Source organism: Oncorhynchus mykiss, chromosome 28 (assembly GCF_013265735.2).
Source record: "Oncorhynchus mykiss isolate Arlee chromosome 28, USDA_OmykA_1.1, whole genome shotgun sequence".
Taxonomy (NCBI): domain Eukaryota; kingdom Metazoa; phylum Chordata; class Actinopteri; order Salmoniformes; family Salmonidae; genus Oncorhynchus; species Oncorhynchus mykiss.
The window spans coordinates 21,948,606-21,969,660 of record NC_048592.1 but is presented as its reverse complement, the minus strand read 5'-3'; the positions used below and the strand labels follow the sequence as shown (position 1 = coordinate 21,969,660).

Genomic DNA, 21,055 nt, shown 5'->3' with positions numbered 1-21,055 from the left:
CAAGTGTCTGGAACTCTATTGGAGGGATGCAACACCATTTTTGCATAAGAAATTCCATAATTTAGTGTTTTATTGATGGTGGTGGAAAATGCTGTTTCAAGGGCCGCTCCAGAATCTCCCACCGGTGCTCAATTGAGATCTGGTGACTGAGACACACACACACGTACGTACTCGCTCGCACACACGCCCACACGCACACACACACTTTAAACCCCTTATACTCCTTTGAGAATCTTCTTTCAAAGTCACTGAGATCTCCTCTTCTAGCCATGGTAGCCAAAATAATGGGCAACTGGACTTATTCATACATGACCCTAAGCATGATGGGATGTTAATTGTTTAATTAAACTCAGGAACCACACCTGTGTGGAAGCACCTGCTATCAATATACTTTGTATCCCTAATTTAATCAAGTGTTTCCTTTAGTTTGGCACTTACCTGTGCATTGTACTGTAGGTAAGATAAGAATGTCTGTCTGAATTATTTTTTATCCACTAATTGAATTATGGTCTACAATGACCATAGTGAGTTCAAACCACAAATAGCATTGAAAATGTCCACACATTTTTCTGAACAGCACAATGGGCAATATTAGAAATACCACTAAGGTTGGTCTGAGTCAGCTGAGGAGACAGGAGACAGCTGAGGAGACAGGAGACAGCTGAGGAGACAGGAGACAGCTGAGGAGACAGGAGACAGCTGAGGATGTCACATTTGAATTAGAAGTGAACTGAACATTGAGGACAATATCCATATTAGACATACTGTATAAGTCATATAGTAAAGATTGTGGCGTACGCACATCCTTGATAAATGAAGTGCACTGTACATATTCTAAGAAAACCACGTTGTGTAATATCAGAAATCTTTGTTTCTGAACACGGTTCTCTCTTGATCCTACATTTTGTCCTCTCTTCATCCTATACAGGGTATCAACTGGTACCACTGGAAGGGCCATGAGTTCTCTGTCCCCTTTGTGGAGATGAAAATGAGGCCGTTCAACTACCGCAGCATCAGTGGCAAGCGAAGGAGGTCCACTCCTCCAGAATAAACCCCTACACCTTACCCCTCAACCCCAATCCAGCTTGCTGTTCCTACTTTTACATAAGGCTGAAAGACAAAAGGAGGAGCTATGCAATTTATACAAAATTTGAATGACAATGGTTCTGTTAGCTAGCCTAGATATCCAGACTGAACTCAGCTCTGTTTCATGTTTGTTTCACAATCCATTCAGTCTGGATTTTAAGGCTATCTATTTGCTAAAATGGGGAGGTAAACCATAAGGTTTTTATGTTTAGTTATTTGCCCTGTCCTGGAAGGTGAAGAGATGAACTCAGAGTAGCTGTCATGATCTTCTCTCTATCTATACAATATAAGTACATGAGAGCTGGGATTATTTTCCCCATTAAAAAAAAGTAATTTTAACAAAATTCTATATGCCCGTAATCAAGTAAGATATCTCTATTTTTATAACTGATATTGTAACAAAGTTAATTTATTACATGATATAATTTGATGCCTTGTTATTGATATTTTTATTGAAATAGCAACCCTCCATGAGTTTCATAGTCAAATGCCTGCATGGAGAAATTCATTGGACATTGACAAAACATTGGCACTCATAATGAGCCAATCAGCATTAGCAATCACCAAGCTACACACCAGCCTGTAGCAGTGGATTCAACATCAGCTATTGATTTATTTATTTATGTCCATTGGTCCAATTTGCTTTTGAATATACAATAAAATCCCAAATCCACACCCTTGTTGGAATGGAAGAAACAGGATCATCAAACAATAGCTGTTCAACTTGAAATGTATAGGCCTAGACTCCAGTGCCCATTTAGTAAGAAAATAACAGTGAGCAAGTTATTTGCGCTGTGGTAATACATAGTATGACCATTGTCATTCAATACTTGTCTTTACACTGCCCTGCATAACTCAAATATATAACATTGTTGACCAATATTCACACACGGTATTCTCCATGAGGAGATTCCAACTCCACAAACAAATATAAAGCTGTGTGAAGATCCTGTTTAGGAATTAGCACTCTCAAATGTTTCCCCGCTATGTTACTTGCATTGATGGTGCTAATAGTTCTGACATGAAACCAAAGATTTGCTGGAGAGAAAATGCGCTGTCGACAGAGATCTCTTTCTTCGTAGCCTCATCATCACCTTAGCAGATGTTTTTGTGATCCTCGGTTTTAGGCCCAGCAACAAGTCTCATGGTTACTTTGTGAACATTAGTTCTTTGTCAGTATTTTAGCGAATGATTTGAAATTGATAAGCTCATTTACTGTATGTTGGTGTTCGATAGTCGTCCTGTACGTTATACAATCCTCTGTCTCACCCATATTTAATGTTTAACTATGTTATGCCACCAGTGCAAGTAACACTTGGCCTGCTGTAGAGAACCCCTCATGTCCTCGATGTACATTTGATGGATACACTGTAATCCTACTTATCCAATACTTTTCATCAAATCGTTTAACTGTATTGTTCTCCTTAGTTGTTTTTATTGACTAATTGACTCATATTTTCATTCAGATATGGCTTAAATACCCTCACCCAATCTCTACAAACTGTAACAACCGCACAGTGGGTCATAATCATTTTGTACATTTTATGTCGTTCATTGTCCTTTAGACTTGATGACTTGAAACAATGGTGATTATCCATCCTATAGACTACTGGTACTAATATATCCATATAAGAATTAGGAGGAGGAGACATATTTCAGTATTTACCCTTGTAGATGCAGAGTAATATAGAAGCATTAAGAAACGCTGATACTACTTCCCCTATTGTTCTAACCATAGTTGTTAACACAGACTTGTTTTGAAAAGGGGTGAGCCTACTGCATGCTAACAATCATGATCAACACCTCCATGGTAACAACAAACGTGTCATCAGAATCTGCATCGTTGGGAAGGGCTCTTAAGCAAGCATTTCACGGTAAATTCCACACCCTTTGTATTCAGCGCATGTGACAAATAAAATGTGATTTGATTTTGATTTACTTTTGAATTTAAATGTAGAAATTCTCCTCTGAATTCTGCTTGTCAAGTGACTGTTTCAGATCTGTTAATGCAATGCATCTCCCAGAGCAAGACATTGTGTTTTCTTTTTTACTAGAATAGGATGTGTACTTATTTATTAACTACTTAGACTAACTTTGCTTCATGGCACTTTGTGCAAGGAATGAGAGTGATGAAGCTCTGTAGATAACAGATGGAATGTATTTAACATAAGAGATATCACTTTTGTCAAACGCTGGTGTGCCCGAATTGTAATCCAAATGCTTACTGACTCCTGCTCTCTTTCACAGAAATCTGAAATTAATGAATTGTCAATCAATCAATCAGAATGACACAGTCTTATTTTGCAAAGACTCAAGCTTGGTCAAGTGATGTGTTCTGATTATCCAGAAGATTATCCAGAAGTTGATGCAGGCCTATTCCAAGCTGTAGGACAGGTATACTGTAGTTCTTATTTATGTTATGATTCCTTTCAGTAACTTAACCTTTTCCTTCACACCCCTGGTTTAGCACGGCTGTGTGCAATGTGCACACACATTAAGCTAGTTGTCACTATTTAAACCCCCAGAATCTCTTCATAGAATTCAAGTTGAGGTCTGAGCTGGAAAAGTATTTCAAATGCAGTGATTAAATACCCTTACCTGTTTTGATATGGTTTCAGGGGAGCCTAAAGAGAGAATATCTACAAAGAACTGGAATTTTGATTGAAAGGTATTAGAGTAGTAAGATTCTTGTGTTTGGCTTGCGATGTAAAAGCACATCTAACTATTGAAGGGAACCTCAAGTGCAAATGCATGTAATCAATGGTGGCTGAGAAAATGCTGAGTGCTAAAGATTATAAACAGATTGAGGGATACCGAGGACGAAAATAAAAGCTCACTAAAAATGTATTGTCTGTAAGAAAGGTAATAGAATCTCAATATGCTGAATATAAAGTTGTTTAATCATGCCTTTACACTCCAGGACAACACTTTGCACATACACTAAATTGTCAAAAGTATGTGGACACCCCTTCAAATGAGTGGATTCAGCTACTTCAGCCACACCCATTGCTGACAGGTGTATACAATCGAGCACACAGCCATGCAATCTCCAGAGACAAACATTGGCTGTACAATGTCCCGTACTGAAGATCTCAGTGACTTTCAACTTGGCACCAACAAGTCAGTTTGTCAAATTTCTGCCTTGCTACAGCTGCCCCGGTCAACTGTAAGTGCTGTTATTGTGAAGTGGAAACGTCTAGGAGCAATAACGGCTCAGCTGCAAAGTGGTAGGCCATACAAGCTTACAGAACAGGACCGCCGAGTGCTGAAGCGCATAGCGTGTAAATATTGTTCAACTTCAGTTGCTACACACTATCAACTTCCTCTGGAAGCGACGTCAGCACAGATTCAGCACAACTTCATGAAATGGGTTTCCGTGGCCGAGCAGCCGCACACAAGCCTAAGATCACCATGCGCAATGCCAAGTGTCGGCTGGAGTGGTGTACAGTTCGCCACCATTGGACTCTGGATCTGGATCAGTGGAAACGCGTTCTATGTGATAAATTAGGCTTCACCATCTGGTAGTCCGACGGACAATTCTGGGTTTGGCAGATGCCATGAGAACGCTCCCTGTCTGCCTGCATAGTGACAACTGTAAAGTTTGGTGGAGGAGGAATAACAATCTGGGGCTATTTTTCATGGTTCAGGCTAGGCCCTTTAGTTCCAGTAAAGGGAAATCTTAACGCCACAGCATGCAATGACATTCTAGACAATTCTGTGCTCCGAACTTTGTGGCAACTGTTTGGGGAAGGCTCTTTCCTGTTTCAGCATGATTTCAGGTCCATACAGAAATGGTTTGTTGAGATTGTTGTGGAAGAACTTGACTGGAACTGCACAGAGCCCTGACCTTAAACCTTCGGGATTCATTTGAATGCAGACTGCGAATAAGGCCTAATCGACCAACATCAGTGCCCGACTTCTGTAATGCTATTGTGGCTGAATGGAAGCAAGTCCCTGCAGCAATGTTCCGACATCTAACGGAAGAATGAAGGCTGTTATAGCAGCAGCAAAGGGGGACCAACTTCATATTAATGCCCATGATTTTGAAACGAGATGTTTGACAAGCAAGTGTCCATATACTTTTGGCCATGTAGTGTACGTAACAGGAGTATTTGCGATGCTGGAACTAATTCCATAAACTGTGGAAACTGAACCGTGTAAATAAAGTATACCTCTACCAGGCATTGTCAGACCTCTACTAGACAGCAACTGTGAAGCAGAATAATAGACAGTACCATTCAAAAGTTTGGACACACCTACTCATTCCAGGGTTTTCTTTATTTATACTATTTTTTACATTATAGAATAATAGTGAAGACATCAAAACTATTTTAAAAAACACATACGGAATCATGTAGTAAACCATTTTTGGGGGAGATACTTCAAAGTAGCCACCCTGAGCATGGATTACACCTTTGCACATTCTTGGCATTCTCTCAACCAGCTTCACCTGGAATGCTTTACCAACAGTCTTGAAGGAGTTCCCACATGTAATGAGCACTTATTTGCTGCTTTTCCTTCAATTTGTGGCCCAACTCATCCCAAACCATCTCAATTGGGTAGAGGTCAGGTGATTATGGAGGCCAGGTCATTTGACATAGCACTCCATCACTCTTGACCTTCTTGGTCAAGTAGCCCTTAAACAGCATGGAGGTGTGTTGGGTCATTGTCCTGTTGAAAAACAAATGATAGTCACACTAAGTGCAAACCAGATTGGATGGTGTATCACTGCAGAATTCTGTGGTAGACATGCTGGTTATGTGTGCCTTGAATTCTAAATAAATCACTGACAGTGTCACAGCAAAGCACCATCACACCTCACCCTCCATGCTTCATGGTGGGAACCATACATGCAGAGATCATCCGTTCACCTACTCTGGTTCTCACAAAGACACGACGGTTGGGACCAAAAATCAGACCACAGGACAGATTTCCACCGGTCTAATGTCCATTGCTAGTGTTTCTTGGCCCAATCAAGTCTATTCTTCTTTTTGGTGTCCTTTACTAGTGGTTACTTTTCTGCAATTTGACCATGAAGGCCTTTCAGTTTCCTCTGAACAGTTGATGTTGAGATGTGTCTATTGCTTGAACTCTGTGAAGCACTGACTTGGGCTGCAATTTCTGAGGCTGGTTACTCTAATTAACTTATCCCCTGGAGCAGAGGTAACTCTGGGTCTTCCTTTCCTGTGGCAGTCCTCATGAGAGCCAGTTTTATCATAGCGCTTGGTTTTTGCGACTGCACTTGAAGAAACTTTCAAAGTTCTTGAAATTTTCCAGATTGATTGAACTTCCTGTCTGAAAGGAATGATGGACTGTCATTTCTCTTTGCTTTTTTTTTGTTCCTGCAATGATATTGACTTGGTCTTTTACCAATTAGGGCTATCTTCTGTATACCACCCCTACCTTGTCACAACACAACTGGTTGACTCAAACGCATTTCAGAAGGAAAGAAAATCCACAAATTAACTTTTAACAAGGCACACCTTTTCATTGAAATGCTTTCCAGGTAACTACTTCATGATACTGGTTGAGAGAATGCCAAGCGTGTGCAAAGCTGTCATCAAGGCAAAGAGTGGCTAGTTTGAAGAATATAAATATAAAATATATTTTGATTTGTTTAACACCTTTTTTGGTTATTTAATGATTCCCATATGTGTTATTTCATAGTTTTGCTGCCTTCAATATTATCTTACAATGTAGAAAATAGTACGAATAAAGAAAAACCCTTGAATGAGTAGGTGAGTCCAAACTTTTGACTGGAACTGTATAGATGTTTTTATTTTATTTAACTAGGCAAGTCAGTTAAGAACAAATTCTTATTTTGGCCTAACCCGGTTAGGGTTAGGGTTTGGCCTAACCCGGAGGACGCTGAGCAAATTGTGCGCCACCCTATGGGACTCTCAATCACAGCTGGTTGTGATACAGCCCAGGATCAAACCAGGGTTTGTAGTGACACCTCTAGCACTGAAATGCTATGCGGGAAGAATGTGGTTAATTCTTACATTTTGGGGAGAAAAAATGTATTTCCCCTTAGGGCCAAGTCGATATGTCCTACTATTGCTCCCATGCCATCACTTTCATCATAAAGCAGAAGGAATAGTTCTGATCATAGAAATATAATCACTAGAATGGGTCTAACACACACTGTTGTGATTCCATTTCTATGGTTCTGATAATAGGACTGCACATAATCAACCTCACAGAAAAGACTAATGCTTTAGTCAGTTTATCACAGAGCCTATGTAAATTAAATGACGGACAATTGCATGGCAGTATAAAACATCATGCAGATTATGGGTGAATTATCTCATCACTTTAGGATGATTATATCACTGACAGAAGAAGGAGCTAGATTCAACTGAAGCATTGGTTTCGAATTTCCACTCACCATCAAATACAATGATGAGAGAAGGTCCAGTGGCGGGAAGTGGGAGAAAATTGAGCTAGAAGAAACCTGGCCGACATTCTGCTAATTATCATTGCTCTCAATACAGTTTTCTGCTCCCAAAACTAGAATCTGTTACAAACAGAGTGCAAATAATGTGTTGGTAGTAGGAGTACAAGGGCGAATTGAGTTATTGCACACACGTACTTCACAGAGAAGGCGTTCCCTAACAGAAATATGCAAATACATGGTAAAAAGCACCAGTTGGATCTCACTAGCTCATGCTTGGCTCTGCCCACGTCCTTGCTTGTTCTGCCACAGTGCTTAATTTGCTCCCATTGGAAACAACGCCAATTAGGTACCTTGGTTTGTTTACCCGTGTCTTTGATTATATTGCCCTAGAATCATTAGTGCTTAGTGCTCAGAATATAGATTTGACCTTTTTTGATATGCTGTAGGAATAACATTGCTGTTACTCTGTTAGTAGGCATTGTAAATTAATGTTGTTGCCCTCTCTACCCAGGAGCTGATGTAGGAGGATCAGGACAATAGTCAGATTGGACCTGCATCCCAAATGGTACCCTATTCCCTGACCAGGGTCAAACGTAGTGCACTATATACAGAATAGTGTGCCATTTGGGATGCAGATGGGGTTTTGAATGTGGCCTAAGGCCAAGTTAGCATCTCGACCTTAAAGGATTTATGAGCGGTGACTTGTATGAGAAGCTGCTCTTCTATTTGAATAGATGAGATACTGTGAAGCGTCTTTCTCTGTTTTATCTGGAACACACACAGCAGATCTTTGTATTTATATCTGAGAGAGGTCTGGAGATTTTTCTGTCTCAGGATGGGAGTGAAATTAAGACTGCATTTTTCTAACAATGTCGAGGGCAGACTTTACTCTATTATTAATTTGCATAACAGATGGTAGCAGCTCATCTAGTGCTTCAGAATGTTCCATATTTCCCCATTACTTAAACCAATCACAGCTTCACAATTTACTGGAACAACAACTCGCACTGGCTCACAACTCAAACCCACAATCTGTTCCTCTGTTGTGTGATTTAATCAGGCTTATAGTAAGTGTGTGGAATATTTTCCTGTCATTTATTTATATTGTGGTATTTATGACTACTAGACACAGTTATGTTATTAATTGTTCAATTGATGCAACACTGTTGTATAGCTGAAAAGAGCCCCAAGGAATGTTAAAAGGTGTACTTTACCTGTTTGACTTAAGATCCCATGAAGAATGTTGAGGAAGGTTGAGACCGTGGAAAAGCTACTTTGATTAGTATCTGGATTGTGTTGTATAATCTTGGATATTACCGATGAGATTAGTTCTAGTTTGACTTAAAACATGTACTGTATAGTAAATTTTTTAATACATTTTCTACATATTAATAAAATATTCCAATAGTCAATGTTGCTGTTTACAAGTGCAGTTATTTCAGATGTTATTTTCTGTTTCAAGACCATTTACCTGCTTTATAAATAAACACAACAATCTAACAGTAATTTCACTCACACTAATAGTTGTTTTTTGCTTTAATTTCATTCAATACTCCTATCTCTTGGCCTATTTGTTTTTACAGAGAATGTATTCTCAGTAACTCACATGTACAACATGTTGTGAGTTCATGAAAGTGATTGATTGAAAGTTAAGTAAATGTGTGGGTGATTTTGTGTTGTGTTGGGTCATGCAATGATGGGATTATCTGTGATGGCTGCAGCAAAGGGGCTGCCATCATACTCAACACTAACTGACCCAAAGAGGAAGAGCCTGACGGAGACATTAGGCTGTGTCCCAAATAGAAACGTCCCGGGGAGAGTTCTCTTTTCTTTGTGAAGGGCAAGGCAATGGGTAATGGGTTCGCCCCGAGAGAGGGGCCCAAGCCCTGGAAAGTGTTACGGTTCCCGGTGAGCTCTCGCTGGCCCTTGAAAATCGGGGGGAGAAGGTGTAAATCTCGCGCCACCCTATTCCCTATATAGTGCACTTATTTTGATTAAGTAGTGCATTACATAGGGACACAACCTTAGAGTCTGACAGAGACTCACACAACCTGGATATCATGCTTAAGCATTAAAAATCAAATCAAACTTTATTTGTCACATGCGCCAAATAAAACAAGTGTAGACCTTACCGTGAAATGCTTACTTACAAGCCCTTAACCAACAGTGCAGTTCAAGAAGATATTTACCAAATAACTAAAGTAAAACATAAAAAAATTATAAAAAGTAACACAATAACGAGGCTATATACAGGGGGCACCGGTACCAAGTCAATGTGCGGGGGTACAGGTTAGAGGTAATTTGTACATGTAGGTAGGAATGCATAGATAATAAACATCGAGTAGCTGCAGTGTACAAAACAAATGGAGGGGGGATCAATGTAATAGTCCGGTGGCCATTTGATTAATTGTTCAGCAGTCTTATGGCTTGGTGGTAGAAGCTGTTAAGGAGCGTTTTGGTCCTAGACTTGGCGCTCCAGTATCGCTTGCCGTGCGGTAGCAGAGAAAACAGTCTACCACTTGGGTGACCGGAGATTCTGACAATTTTAATGGGCTTCCTCTGACACTGCCTAGTATATAGGTCCTGGATGGCAGGAAGCTTAGCCCCAGTGATGTACTGGGCTGTACGCATTACCCTCTGTAGCGCATTACGGTCAGACGCCGAGCAGCTGCCATACCAGGCAGTGATGCAACCGGTCAGGATGCTCTCGATGGTGCAGCTGTAGAACTTTTTGAGGAGGAGGGGGAAAAGGTGTTCTGCCCTCTAAACGACTGTCTTGGTGTGTTTGGACCATGATAGTTTGTTGGTGATGTGGACACTCTTGACCCGCTCCACTACAGCCCCGTTGATGTTAATGGTGGCCTGTTAGCCCGCCTTTTCCTGCAGTACACGATCAGCTCCTTTGTCTTGCTCACATTGAGGGAGAGGTTTTTGTCCTGGCACCACACTGCCAGTTTTCTGACCTCCTCCCTATAGGCTGTGTCGTCGTTGTCGGTGATCAGTCCTACCACAGTTGTGTCATCAGCAACTTAATGATGGTGTTAGAGTTGTGTTTGGCCACGCAGTTGTGGGTGAAAAGGGAGTACAGGAGGGGAGAAAGTACACACCTCTGAGGGGCCCCAGTGTTGAGGATTAGCGTGTCAGACGTGTTGTTGCCTATCCTTACCACTTGGGGGCGGCCCGTCAGGAAGTCCAGGATCCAGTTTCAGAAAGGGGTGTTTAGTCCCAGGGTCCTTAGCCTAGTTTTGAGCTTCGTCGGCACTATGGTGTTGAACGTTGAGCTGTAGTTAATGAACAGCATTCTCACATAGGTGTTCCTTTTGTCCAAGTGGGAAAAGGGCACTCCACACTGCCCATCTGTGGATCTGGGTCATCTGTGGATCTGTTGGGGCGGTATACAAATTAGATTGGGTATAGGGTTTCAGGGGGGATGCTGTTGATGTGAGCCATGACCAGCCTTTCAAAGCACTTCGTGGCTACCGACGTGAGTGCTACGGGGCGGTAATCATTTAGGCAGGTTACCTTTGCTTGCTTGAGCATAGGGACTATGGTGGTCTGCTTGAAACATGTTGGTATTACAGACTCAGTCAGGGAGAGGTAGAAAATGTCAGTGAAGACTACTGAGAGCATTATCACACAGTCATCCAGAACAGCTGGTGCTCTCAGGCATGCTTCAGTGTTGCTTGCCTCGAAGCGAGCATAAAAAGCATTTAGCTCATCTGGTTTGTTCGCGTCACTGGCAGCTCACGTCTGGATTTCCCTTTGTAGTCCATAATAGTTTTCGTAATAGTTTCCTTTCCAGCCGGCTGAGGCATAGGAGCCTGACATCAAGGCTGAGGCATGAACGCCTGGCGATCCCGCTGCGCATGGAAGACCGATGATCCGTCAGAGATGGAACAGTCTAACGAGCCAGCTGGGCGAACAAGACCTGACGATCCGGCTGAGGCCCGACTTGGGATGGGCGCCCTCCGAGCCAAACCCGGGGCAAGGAAACCTCTCGAGCCAGCTAGGGCATGGAAGCCCGACGAGCTGGCTAGGCACCCCCAGTTCCATCGGCCGCGACCCAGGACCGACGTCACCACCAACCGGAACACCAGTACTCTCCAATGCTTCGTGTGATGGCTTCGGGATTCTGTAAGGGCCAATGTCGGACAGGGGAAGCAGGTACGGGGAGTCAGACATTTATTCGGGAACAGACAAGGAAACAAGACAGGAACAGCGTCAGAACACGGGTAACACAGACATGAGACAATTAATCCCAAAGCAGGGAACAGAGCTTGGGAACAGACAGATATAGGGAAGGTAATGACACAAGTAATTGAGTTCACGTGAGTTCAATGATTGCTGATGCGCGTGACAGGGGAATGGCAGGTGTGAGTACTGATGGTGGCTTGACCGCATAATGCTGGGGATCCTGGCACCCTTGAGTGCCAGGGGGAGGAAGAGCGGGAGTTGGCATGACAATAATGGAATGTCTTAATTAGTCATTAATTAAATAAAAATGTCTAGCGAGCAGAAATGAAGCACTAAATAATGAACAACACAATTACTGCCGGAAGTAGTTATGTTAAAAACAGAACAGCATACTGCGGGAAAGACCAAAGATTAGGCCCAAGTCATGGCTGTCTATACTCTGTCCTTATCCAAATACAACATGGACAGCGCTGCTTTTGAAAAACATAATTCTTTCTGCCTTAATTGAAAAAACATGTCACTGACTCCAGGTTGTCACGAGGTATTGCAATATACTGTGGTAAAACAATAATGAACCTATAACAAACAGTAACATAGGATAAATTTCAACACCTGATGTTTGGTGTCTGTAGCCAGCTTGAGCTTAACACCAGAATAGGACTCTTGGTATTCTTCACTGTGCTCGTAATAACGTGTGTGTACTCCTGCTTAACTGCACAATTGTCTCACACATACTGTATAAGGATGACAACCATTAATGAGTCCTGAGGTCCCTCTGCCCCTCTTCCAACACACCAGTCATTTCACAGATCACTGGGAGGAATGTGATGAAAGGCGACACTGTAAAGTCCCAAACCTCAGCCTGGTTGGGCGGCTTGCGTTGGTTTCACAACTCACTGAGCCCTGGAAGCAAATTGGGTATGACAAGTGCTGCTCTTCGTTGGACTGTGTAATAGTGCCGTAAACGCGTTGGCTAAATTGAGAATTGAGGGACCGGGAACGGATTGATGGGCAGCATTGATACTTCTGACATAGCTAACATTTAGTAAGCCAGTGGGGCTACGCAACATGAATGTTTCCAGGCCATGAAGAAGACTAGTGACAACTCCATTGGAGGCAGGAAAATAAGAGGTAAGAGTTTTTGTCTACATGTTGTGCTCTCTCTCTCTCTTGCTTTTTCTCTTCTTGTAGGGCGTGATTTAGTCAGTGATCTAGTGTTGTGTACGTTTGTGTGCAAGGTGACAATGTCATTATCTGAACTGATCACATAGAGTTTTGCCAAGGTTACGAGAATTGTGCTTTACCAGCAAATCATTGATAACTCATCAATAGTGAATAGCCATGATTACAAAGGCAAACTGTCAGCATTGTGCAGTTATTGAAATGGGCTTGTATGTTATAATTAAGGAATCATAAGATATCAGTCTTCATGTATTGTTAAACAGTCCATGACGAGGACTATGACAAATGAAGACTATGCAATACTTGCATGTGGCGACATGCTTACAAAGCATAATTTCTGGAGTGTAAATATTCTGGTCAGAGTTGACTCCTATCACATGCTGAGATAATACAGGAAAGAGATCATCTGTGTATAAGTCAACATGGCCAGAAGGTATAGAATTACTCTACAATGTGCAATCTTTTGTTGGAATTGATGCTCAAAGGCATCATCTCTGTACAAATCCCCTCCTCCTTCCATCCATGGGTCTATTCAAACCACTCTCTTTTGTCCCATTTATTAATATGCCACAGCATAGACAATCACAAAAGTGCCTCTTAAGGCTGTGGACTGGGCGAGCATTGTTAATGCTTTGCTTCTTCGTCTCCAAAATAAGTAATGTTTTGTCCTGGAGACCTTATTCCTGCCCCTCTGGATGTAGTCCAAGTAAGCACTTCCTGGTCCATGTGAATGTGAAGTCTCAGGCCCACTTTATCGTTCTGGCTCAGGGCTCCGGGCTCTGTTCTATATCTGTCCAGCTCAGAGCTGTTACAGGCCGTTCAGGGTGAAAAATTATAGAAATGCGCCCCAAATAGCACCCTATTCCCCAAAGCACTATAAGTAGTGCACTATAAAGGGAATATGGTTCCATTTGGGAAGCATGCAAGTGAAAACATTCAAGACACAGCAGCATTTCATTTTGACACCTCTCTAGTTCTGTTTTTTGTGTTAAACCATACAGTTAGATAATGTCATGTTGTACGATGGAACGCACAATGTTTGACCTCTGTTACTGTTTCTTTAATGTCATTTTACATTGATGATTGAATCATAATCTAAGTCATGCTGTATAGCATGTGCTTCTTCTAGACTCTAGCTTGGAGCTAGAGCTATTATTATGTTTGTATTATTTTGAGTGAGCTCATTGCTCTTAAAGAATTTTAGGCCAGGAATGAACATGAGGTCAATCCACTGCCTGGTGGGAAACTCTCTACAATGTGTCTGTTCTTTTAGAGGAGGGGTAAAATATGCCTATTTATTTAACCAGGCAAGTCAGTTAAGAACAAATTCTTATTTACAATGACGGCCTACCACGGCCAAACCCAGACAACGCTGGGCCAATTGTGCACCGCCCTATGAGACTCCTAATCACGACTGGATATGATACAGCCTGGATTCAAAACAGAGACTGTAGTGATGCCTTTTGCACTAAGATGCAGTGGCTTAAACTGCTGTGCCACTCGGGAGGCCTATAATTATAAGATTCCACAACTGCCTGAAATATAAAGTTAGGAAACATCCAGTTACATATGTTGTGGCAGGTTTCCTTATGGGAACTGCATAGATCATTACCAGCAATTCAGTTATTGATTATTTGAGTTGCTAATATAACGAAGGTAAGGTACCTACTTTAATATATTGATTAATGACAGTTACCTGAGAAATAGATGTCACTGGCATTCATAATTTAAAAAACAATTGCGAGATTAACCAAGCTTTTCAAATGAAAAAGTATCTCCAGAATTATTGGCACAATTGATGAAGATAATAAAAAACGACTATAAAATATGTACAGTGCATTCGGAAAGAATTCAGACCCCTTGACTTTTTCCACATTTTATTACGTTACAGCGTTATTTTAAAATTGATTACATGTTTTTTAAATCCTCAGCAATCTACACACAATGCCCCATAATGGCAAAGCAAAAACAGGTTTTTAGAAATGTTTGCTAATTTATTTAAATAGAAATGAAACAGAAATACCTTATTTACATAAATATTCAGACCCTTTGATATGAAACTCGAAATTTAGCTGAGGTGCCTCCTGTATTCATTAATCATCCTTGAGATGTTTCTTGATTAGAGTCCACCTGTGGTAAATTCAATTGATTGAACATGATTTGGAAAGGCACACACCTGTCTATATTAGGTCCCACAGTCGACAGTGCATGTCTGAGCAAAAATCAAGCCATGAAGTTGAAGGAATTGTCCGTAGAGATCAGAGACAGGATTGTGTCGAGGCAGAGATCTGGAGAAGGGTACAAAAAAATGTCTGCAGCATTGAAGGTCCCCAAGAATACAGTGGCCTCCATCATTCTTAATTGGAAGAAGTTTGGAACCACCAAGACTCTTCCTAGAGCTGGTTACCCGGCCAAACTGAGCAATCAGGGGAGAAGGTCCTTCGTCAGGGAGGTGACCAAGAACCAGATTGTCACTCTAACAGAGCTCTAGAGTTTCTGTGTGGAGATGGGAGAACCTTCCAGAAGGACAACCATCTCTGTAGCACTCCACCAATCAGGCCTTTATGGTACAGTGGCCAGACGGAAGCCACTCCTCGGTAAAAGGCACATGACAGCCCTCTTGGAGTTTGCCAAAAGGCACCTAAAGACTCTCAGACCATGAAAAACAGATTTTCTGGTCTGATGAAACCAAGGTTGAACTTGTTGGCCTGAATGCCAAGCATCACATCTGGAGGAAAGCTGGAACCATCCCAGGTCTCCCGAGTGGCGCAGTGGTCAAAGGCACTGCATCTCCGTGCAAGAGGCATCACTATAGTCTCTGGTTCAAATCCAGGCTCAATCACATCTGGCCATGATTGGGAGTCCCATAGGGCGGTATACAATTGGCCTGGGTTTGGCCAGGGTAAACTGGCATTATAAATAAGAATTTGTTCTTTAAAACCTCTTAGAGCCATGTGAGACGCTAGCGTCCCACCTAGTCAACAGGACAATGACCCTAAGCACACAGCCAAGGCAATGCAGGAGTGGCTTCGGGGCAAGTCTCTGAATGTCCTTGAGTGGCCCAGCCAGAGACCGGACTTGAACCCGATCAAACATCTCTGGAGAGACCTGAAAATAGCTCCCCATGCAACCTGACAGAGCTTGAGAGGATCTGAAGAGAACCATGGGAGAAACTCCCCAAATAAAGGTGTGCCAAGCTTGTAGCGTCACACTCAAGAATAATCGAGGCTGTAATCACTGCCAAAGGTGCTTCAACAAAGTACTGAGTTAAGGGTCTGAATAGAGCTGACGCTTTCAAGGAGCGGGACTCTAACCCGAACACTAAATCCCACTATGCCCTCTGACGAACCATCAATCGTACAACACCGGCTCCGACACTCATCGGATATGGCAGGTCTTGCCAACTATTACGGACTATAAAGAAGCAAGCAACATCGAAGCATGCATGAGAGCATAAGCTGTTCCGGACGAACTTGTGATCACGCTCTTCGTAGCCGATATGAGTAAGACCTTTAAACAGGTCAACATTCACAAAGCTGCAGGGCCAGATGGATGACCAGGACGTGTACTCCGAACATGCGCTGACCAATTGGCAAGTGTCTTCCCTGACATTTTTAACCTGTGCCTGACCGAGTCTGTAATACCAACATGTTTCAAGCAGACCACCATAGTCCCTGTGCCCAAGAACACCAAGGTAACCTGCTTAAATGAAATGACTACTGACCTGTAGCACTCACATCTATAGCCATGAAGTGATTTGAAAGCCTGGTCATGGCTCACATTAACACCATCATCCCAGAAACCCTAGACCCACTCGCATACCACCCCAAAAGATCCACAGATGACGCAATCTCAATCACACTCCAAACTGCCCTTTCCCACCAGGACAAAAGGAACACCTTTATGAGAATGCTGTTCATTGACGTAAGCTCAGTGTTCAACACCATAGTCTTCACAAAGCTCATCACTGAGCTATGGACCCTGGGACTAAACACCTTCCTCTGCAACTGGATCCTGGACTTCCTAACGGGCCGCACCCAGGTGGTAAGGGTAGGCAACAACACATCTGCCACTCTGATCCTCAACACTGGGGCCCCTCAGGGATGTGTGCTTTGTCCCCCCCCCCCCCCCCCCCCCCCCCCCTGTACTCCCTTTTCACCCATGACTGCGTGGCCAAACATGACTCTAACACCATCATTGAGTTAGCTGACGACACAACAGTGGTAGGACTGATCACCTACAACGATGTGACAGCCTATAAGGAGGAGGTCAGAGACCTGGCAATGTGGTGCCAGGACAAAAACCTCTCCCTCAATGTGAGTAAGACAAAGGAGCTGATCGTGGACTACAGGAAAAGGCAGGCTGACAGGCCACCATTAACATCAACGGGGCTGCAGTGGAGCGGGTCGAGAGTTTCAAGTTCCTTGGTGTCCACATCACCAACAAACTATCATGGTCCAAACACACAAAGAGAGTCGTGAAGAGGGCACGACAAAATATTTTCCCCCTCAGGAGACTGAAAATGATTTGTCATGGGTCCCCAGATCCTCATAAAGTTCTATAGCAGCACCATCGAGAGCATCCTTACTGGTTGCATCACTTTCTGGTATGGCAACTGCTCAGCATCTGTCCGTAAGACGCTACAGAGAGTAGTGCGTACGGCCCAGTACATCACTGGGGCCAAGCTGGGGCCAAAAAATTGTCAAAGTCTCCAGTCACCCAAGTCATAGACTGTTCTCTCTGCTACCGCACGGGAAGCGGTGCCAAGTCTAGGACCAAAAGGCTCCTCAACAGCTTCTACCCCTAAGCCATAAGACTGCTGAACATATAATCAAATGGCCTCCCGGACTATTTACACTATTACATGTTTCAGTATAATAATACACAACCCCATATCACAAGGCTCTGTACACAATTCCTGGAAGCTGAAAATGTTACAGTTGTTCCATGGCCTGCATACTCACCAGACATGTCACCCATTGAGCATGCAAATGGTGGTCACACTTAATAATGACTGGTTTTCTGATCCACGCCTCAATTTTTTTTTAAGGTATCTGTGACTAACAGATGCATATCTGTATTCCCAGTCATGTGAAATCCATAGATTAGGGCCTAATAAATGTATTTAAATTAGCTGATTTCCTTATATGAACTGTAATTCAGGAAAATATTTATGTTATTGCAAATACAATCACATAACAACCCACTAGGCTGTTATGTTGTTGTTTCCACAAAGTTTCAACAAAAATAAATAAATGTGATGACGTTGAATCAACATGGAAAATGGATTGAATTTGCAAAAAGTAATCAACAGAAGGTATTTTAGTCTATTTTTCATCCAACTTTTATCCTAAAACCAATAACATAGTGAATTTTTTGGTTGATTTCACGTTGAATTCACATTACTTGACAGCGTTGGGCCAGTAACCGAAAGGTTGCTAGATCGAATCCCAGAGCTGACAAGGTAAAAATCTGTCAACCCACTGTTCCTAGGCCGTCATTGTAAATACAAATTTGTTCTAAACTGACTTGCCTAGTTAAATAAAACAACAACAAAAAAAGTATATACTTTTTTTAAACTCAAACAAATGTCATTCAAAACTAGACATTGAAATGATGTCTGTGCCAGGTGGGGAAAGTTACTCCCTCCCCCAAAATATACACTTCTTTAGGAGTTTCTGTGGAATTTATTCCTTTCTGTGTACATACCACATGGTGATACTGGGTAATTTACTGAGAAATGCAACAGAACAATGCAGACAGAGAAACAGAAAGTAAGTTGCCAGACCACACAAGTTCATGTCTCCATCTTGCTGATTTCCTCCTGAAAATCAGATACTTCTGTTTATACTATAGATGTTGTCTGATTTACTGGACTGTATGTACCAGACAGTATACCCTAGTAGTCAACTACTGAGAATAACAAATCAAAGCATTGGTAGGGTCTCTTAATCCATGTTCAGACAGGTTGACAAGGTGCCTACTTCTTTCTGCCTTTTAAAATACTTGAATAACGGGAAGGAAGAGATGAGTCACTTGGGAATAACCAACCGGTTTAAACAGTGTGTCCAGTATGTCATGTGGTCAAATGTACCTTGAGTCAGTGGTGTAATTTCAGCTAATCATTCTTATAAAGTTGAATCTTATTTACTGCATTTCTACACAATTTAAAACCATTCAGAGAACACCTTGGCTGCTGTAGCTTCATTCACCTCAGCTGACAAGGGACATACATTTTGACGACAACAATTCATACAGCACGTCATACAGCACGTCATACAGCACGTCATACAGCACGTCATACAGCACGTCATACAACACGTCATACAGCACGTCATACCGCGATTAGTTTCTATGCACTGGGATTAAAAAAGTGTTGTTTCGTTTCATATCAAGTCAAACAGGATTTACGTAGTCATCTACAGCCATCTTCCACCTCTGCATTCTTTAGAGCTGTTCACTGCAGCGAGGCAAACAGCATCTCCGTCCACTCTGAGCTGTCCGCATGGTCTTAAAACCAGCCCGCTAAATTCTAAGTTTTAATATTGCATGCAAAAGTACAGTGAAATGCCTTTCTTGCAAACCTAATTTCCTTTTAATCGGGATTGGAATGATTTTTGTAGCCTATTTTAAATTGTTGGTGTTGAGCTAGGGTATGGTGTCTGCCATACTCTGCCATAGCCAATTGACGCCCCTGCCTCAAGTTCTCAACCTTTAGCCTGGAATTGATTGGCTACTTACTGATGTGCTTTCGAAATCAATAGTCTCTTTAACATGAATCTGATATCATAGACACAGTCAAATTACTTTCATCCAGTCACATTTACACAAGCTGTATGTTGGACCAGTCAGTCAGAAAGTGGATTGGAAAGTTCCTAAACAGGCCTTTGTTTACATCAGAGCTAATAACTACTTTTTCTTTACAATGCCATCACTGAAAATACAGGAGAGCTACTTCCATATATAGAGTAATCTCCATCAAATCAACTTTGTGTGTTCTTCAGATCCCTCCTCCTATTTTTCATTGCACTGGGCCAAAACATTTTACATGAGTGACTCATGGCCTGCTTTGCTTTTGGGACCTGTTAGCAACGGAACGGCCGAGCCTATTTTTGGCCTCCGCATCCTTCTGATTTACTTTTCATTAGCACACGAGCTCATAAAATGTGCAGAGTAACGTTTCAAAGGCACCCTAATGCTGCTGTGCAGGGCAATGCAGGGCCTACCCCCAAAGATCCGCAAGAAGAGCCACTTCTTTATGAGAATGTTTTCTGCTGAGCAGTGTTCTTGGTTTCTGCCACAAAATTGAGAATAGAGTTTCCAAACAGAAAATTAGGAGAGATAATGGGTTGATTTAGCAGCACAAATAGGGGAATCCTAGCTCTGAGCAATGACTGTGGTAGTGCTAGTCTTTACATCCTGATTACAGTTCCTTTACCTCTTTACACTCTTTGAAAAAAGGGTTCCGAAAGGGTTCTTTGGCTGTCCCCATAGTAGCACCCTTTTTGCATCAAGGTAGAATGAATCCTCTGTGGAAAGTGTTCTACATGGAACCAAAAAAGGTTCTTCAAAGGTTTAACCTATGGGGACAGACAAAGAACCCTTTTAGGTTCTAGCTAGCACCTTTTTTCTAAGAGTATACTATTCAGTCCTCACCCCTCAATGTGAAGTACGACAGTATATAGCCTACAGACAGGTAACTGGGTGTAGCTTATCCCAATAAACTCCACGTTATAACAAAGCCTGGAGCAAACAGAATAAATCTCACATTCTTATTGCAAAATGAGGATTACTGTGATCATGAAACACATATGCTCACATGGCCACAGCCAGCATATTCATGGTTCAGTAGGAGGTTAACAAAATAATACAGTCAGTCAGACAGTCAGAGCACCTATTTGGTTTAAAAAAAACATATTTCAGTGGGTATTTTCCCTCTCTCTGTCCTCATCTCTCTCTGTGAATTACAGTACAAGGGTCAAAGTGTGTATGTTGTGGGATGTGACAGTCTCTTACCAGTGAGTGCATGCTGTTTGCCACAGGCATGGATGAGGTCCATTCTCCTCACGAACAGGGTCACATGATCTCTCACAGATTTCTACAGAGCAGTCACACATCAATGCATCTCTCTCTGCTTCACCTGTTTCCCTGCTCTGTCCACACCCTGAGCATACAGGACACACACACGCCCACACA

General features: G+C 42.2%; 1 protein-coding gene across 3 annotated transcripts in view; it reads left to right on the top strand.

The window, feature by feature from the left end:
* tnr (tenascin R (restrictin, janusin)) overlaps nt 1-3,366 on the top strand; it is a 159,007-nt gene extending 155,641 nt beyond the window's left edge. For all 3 annotated transcript variants that reach the window (XM_021589506.2, XM_021589507.2, XM_021589505.2), the window contains one exon: nt 929-3,366. In XM_021589506.2, coding sequence (XP_021445181.2) covers nt 929-1,051 — 123 coding nt within the window. In that variant the 3' untranslated portion in view covers nt 1,052-3,366. The remainder of the gene's footprint in view (nt 1-928) is intronic.
* The last annotated feature ends 17,689 nt before the right edge of the window (nt 3,367-21,055 follow it).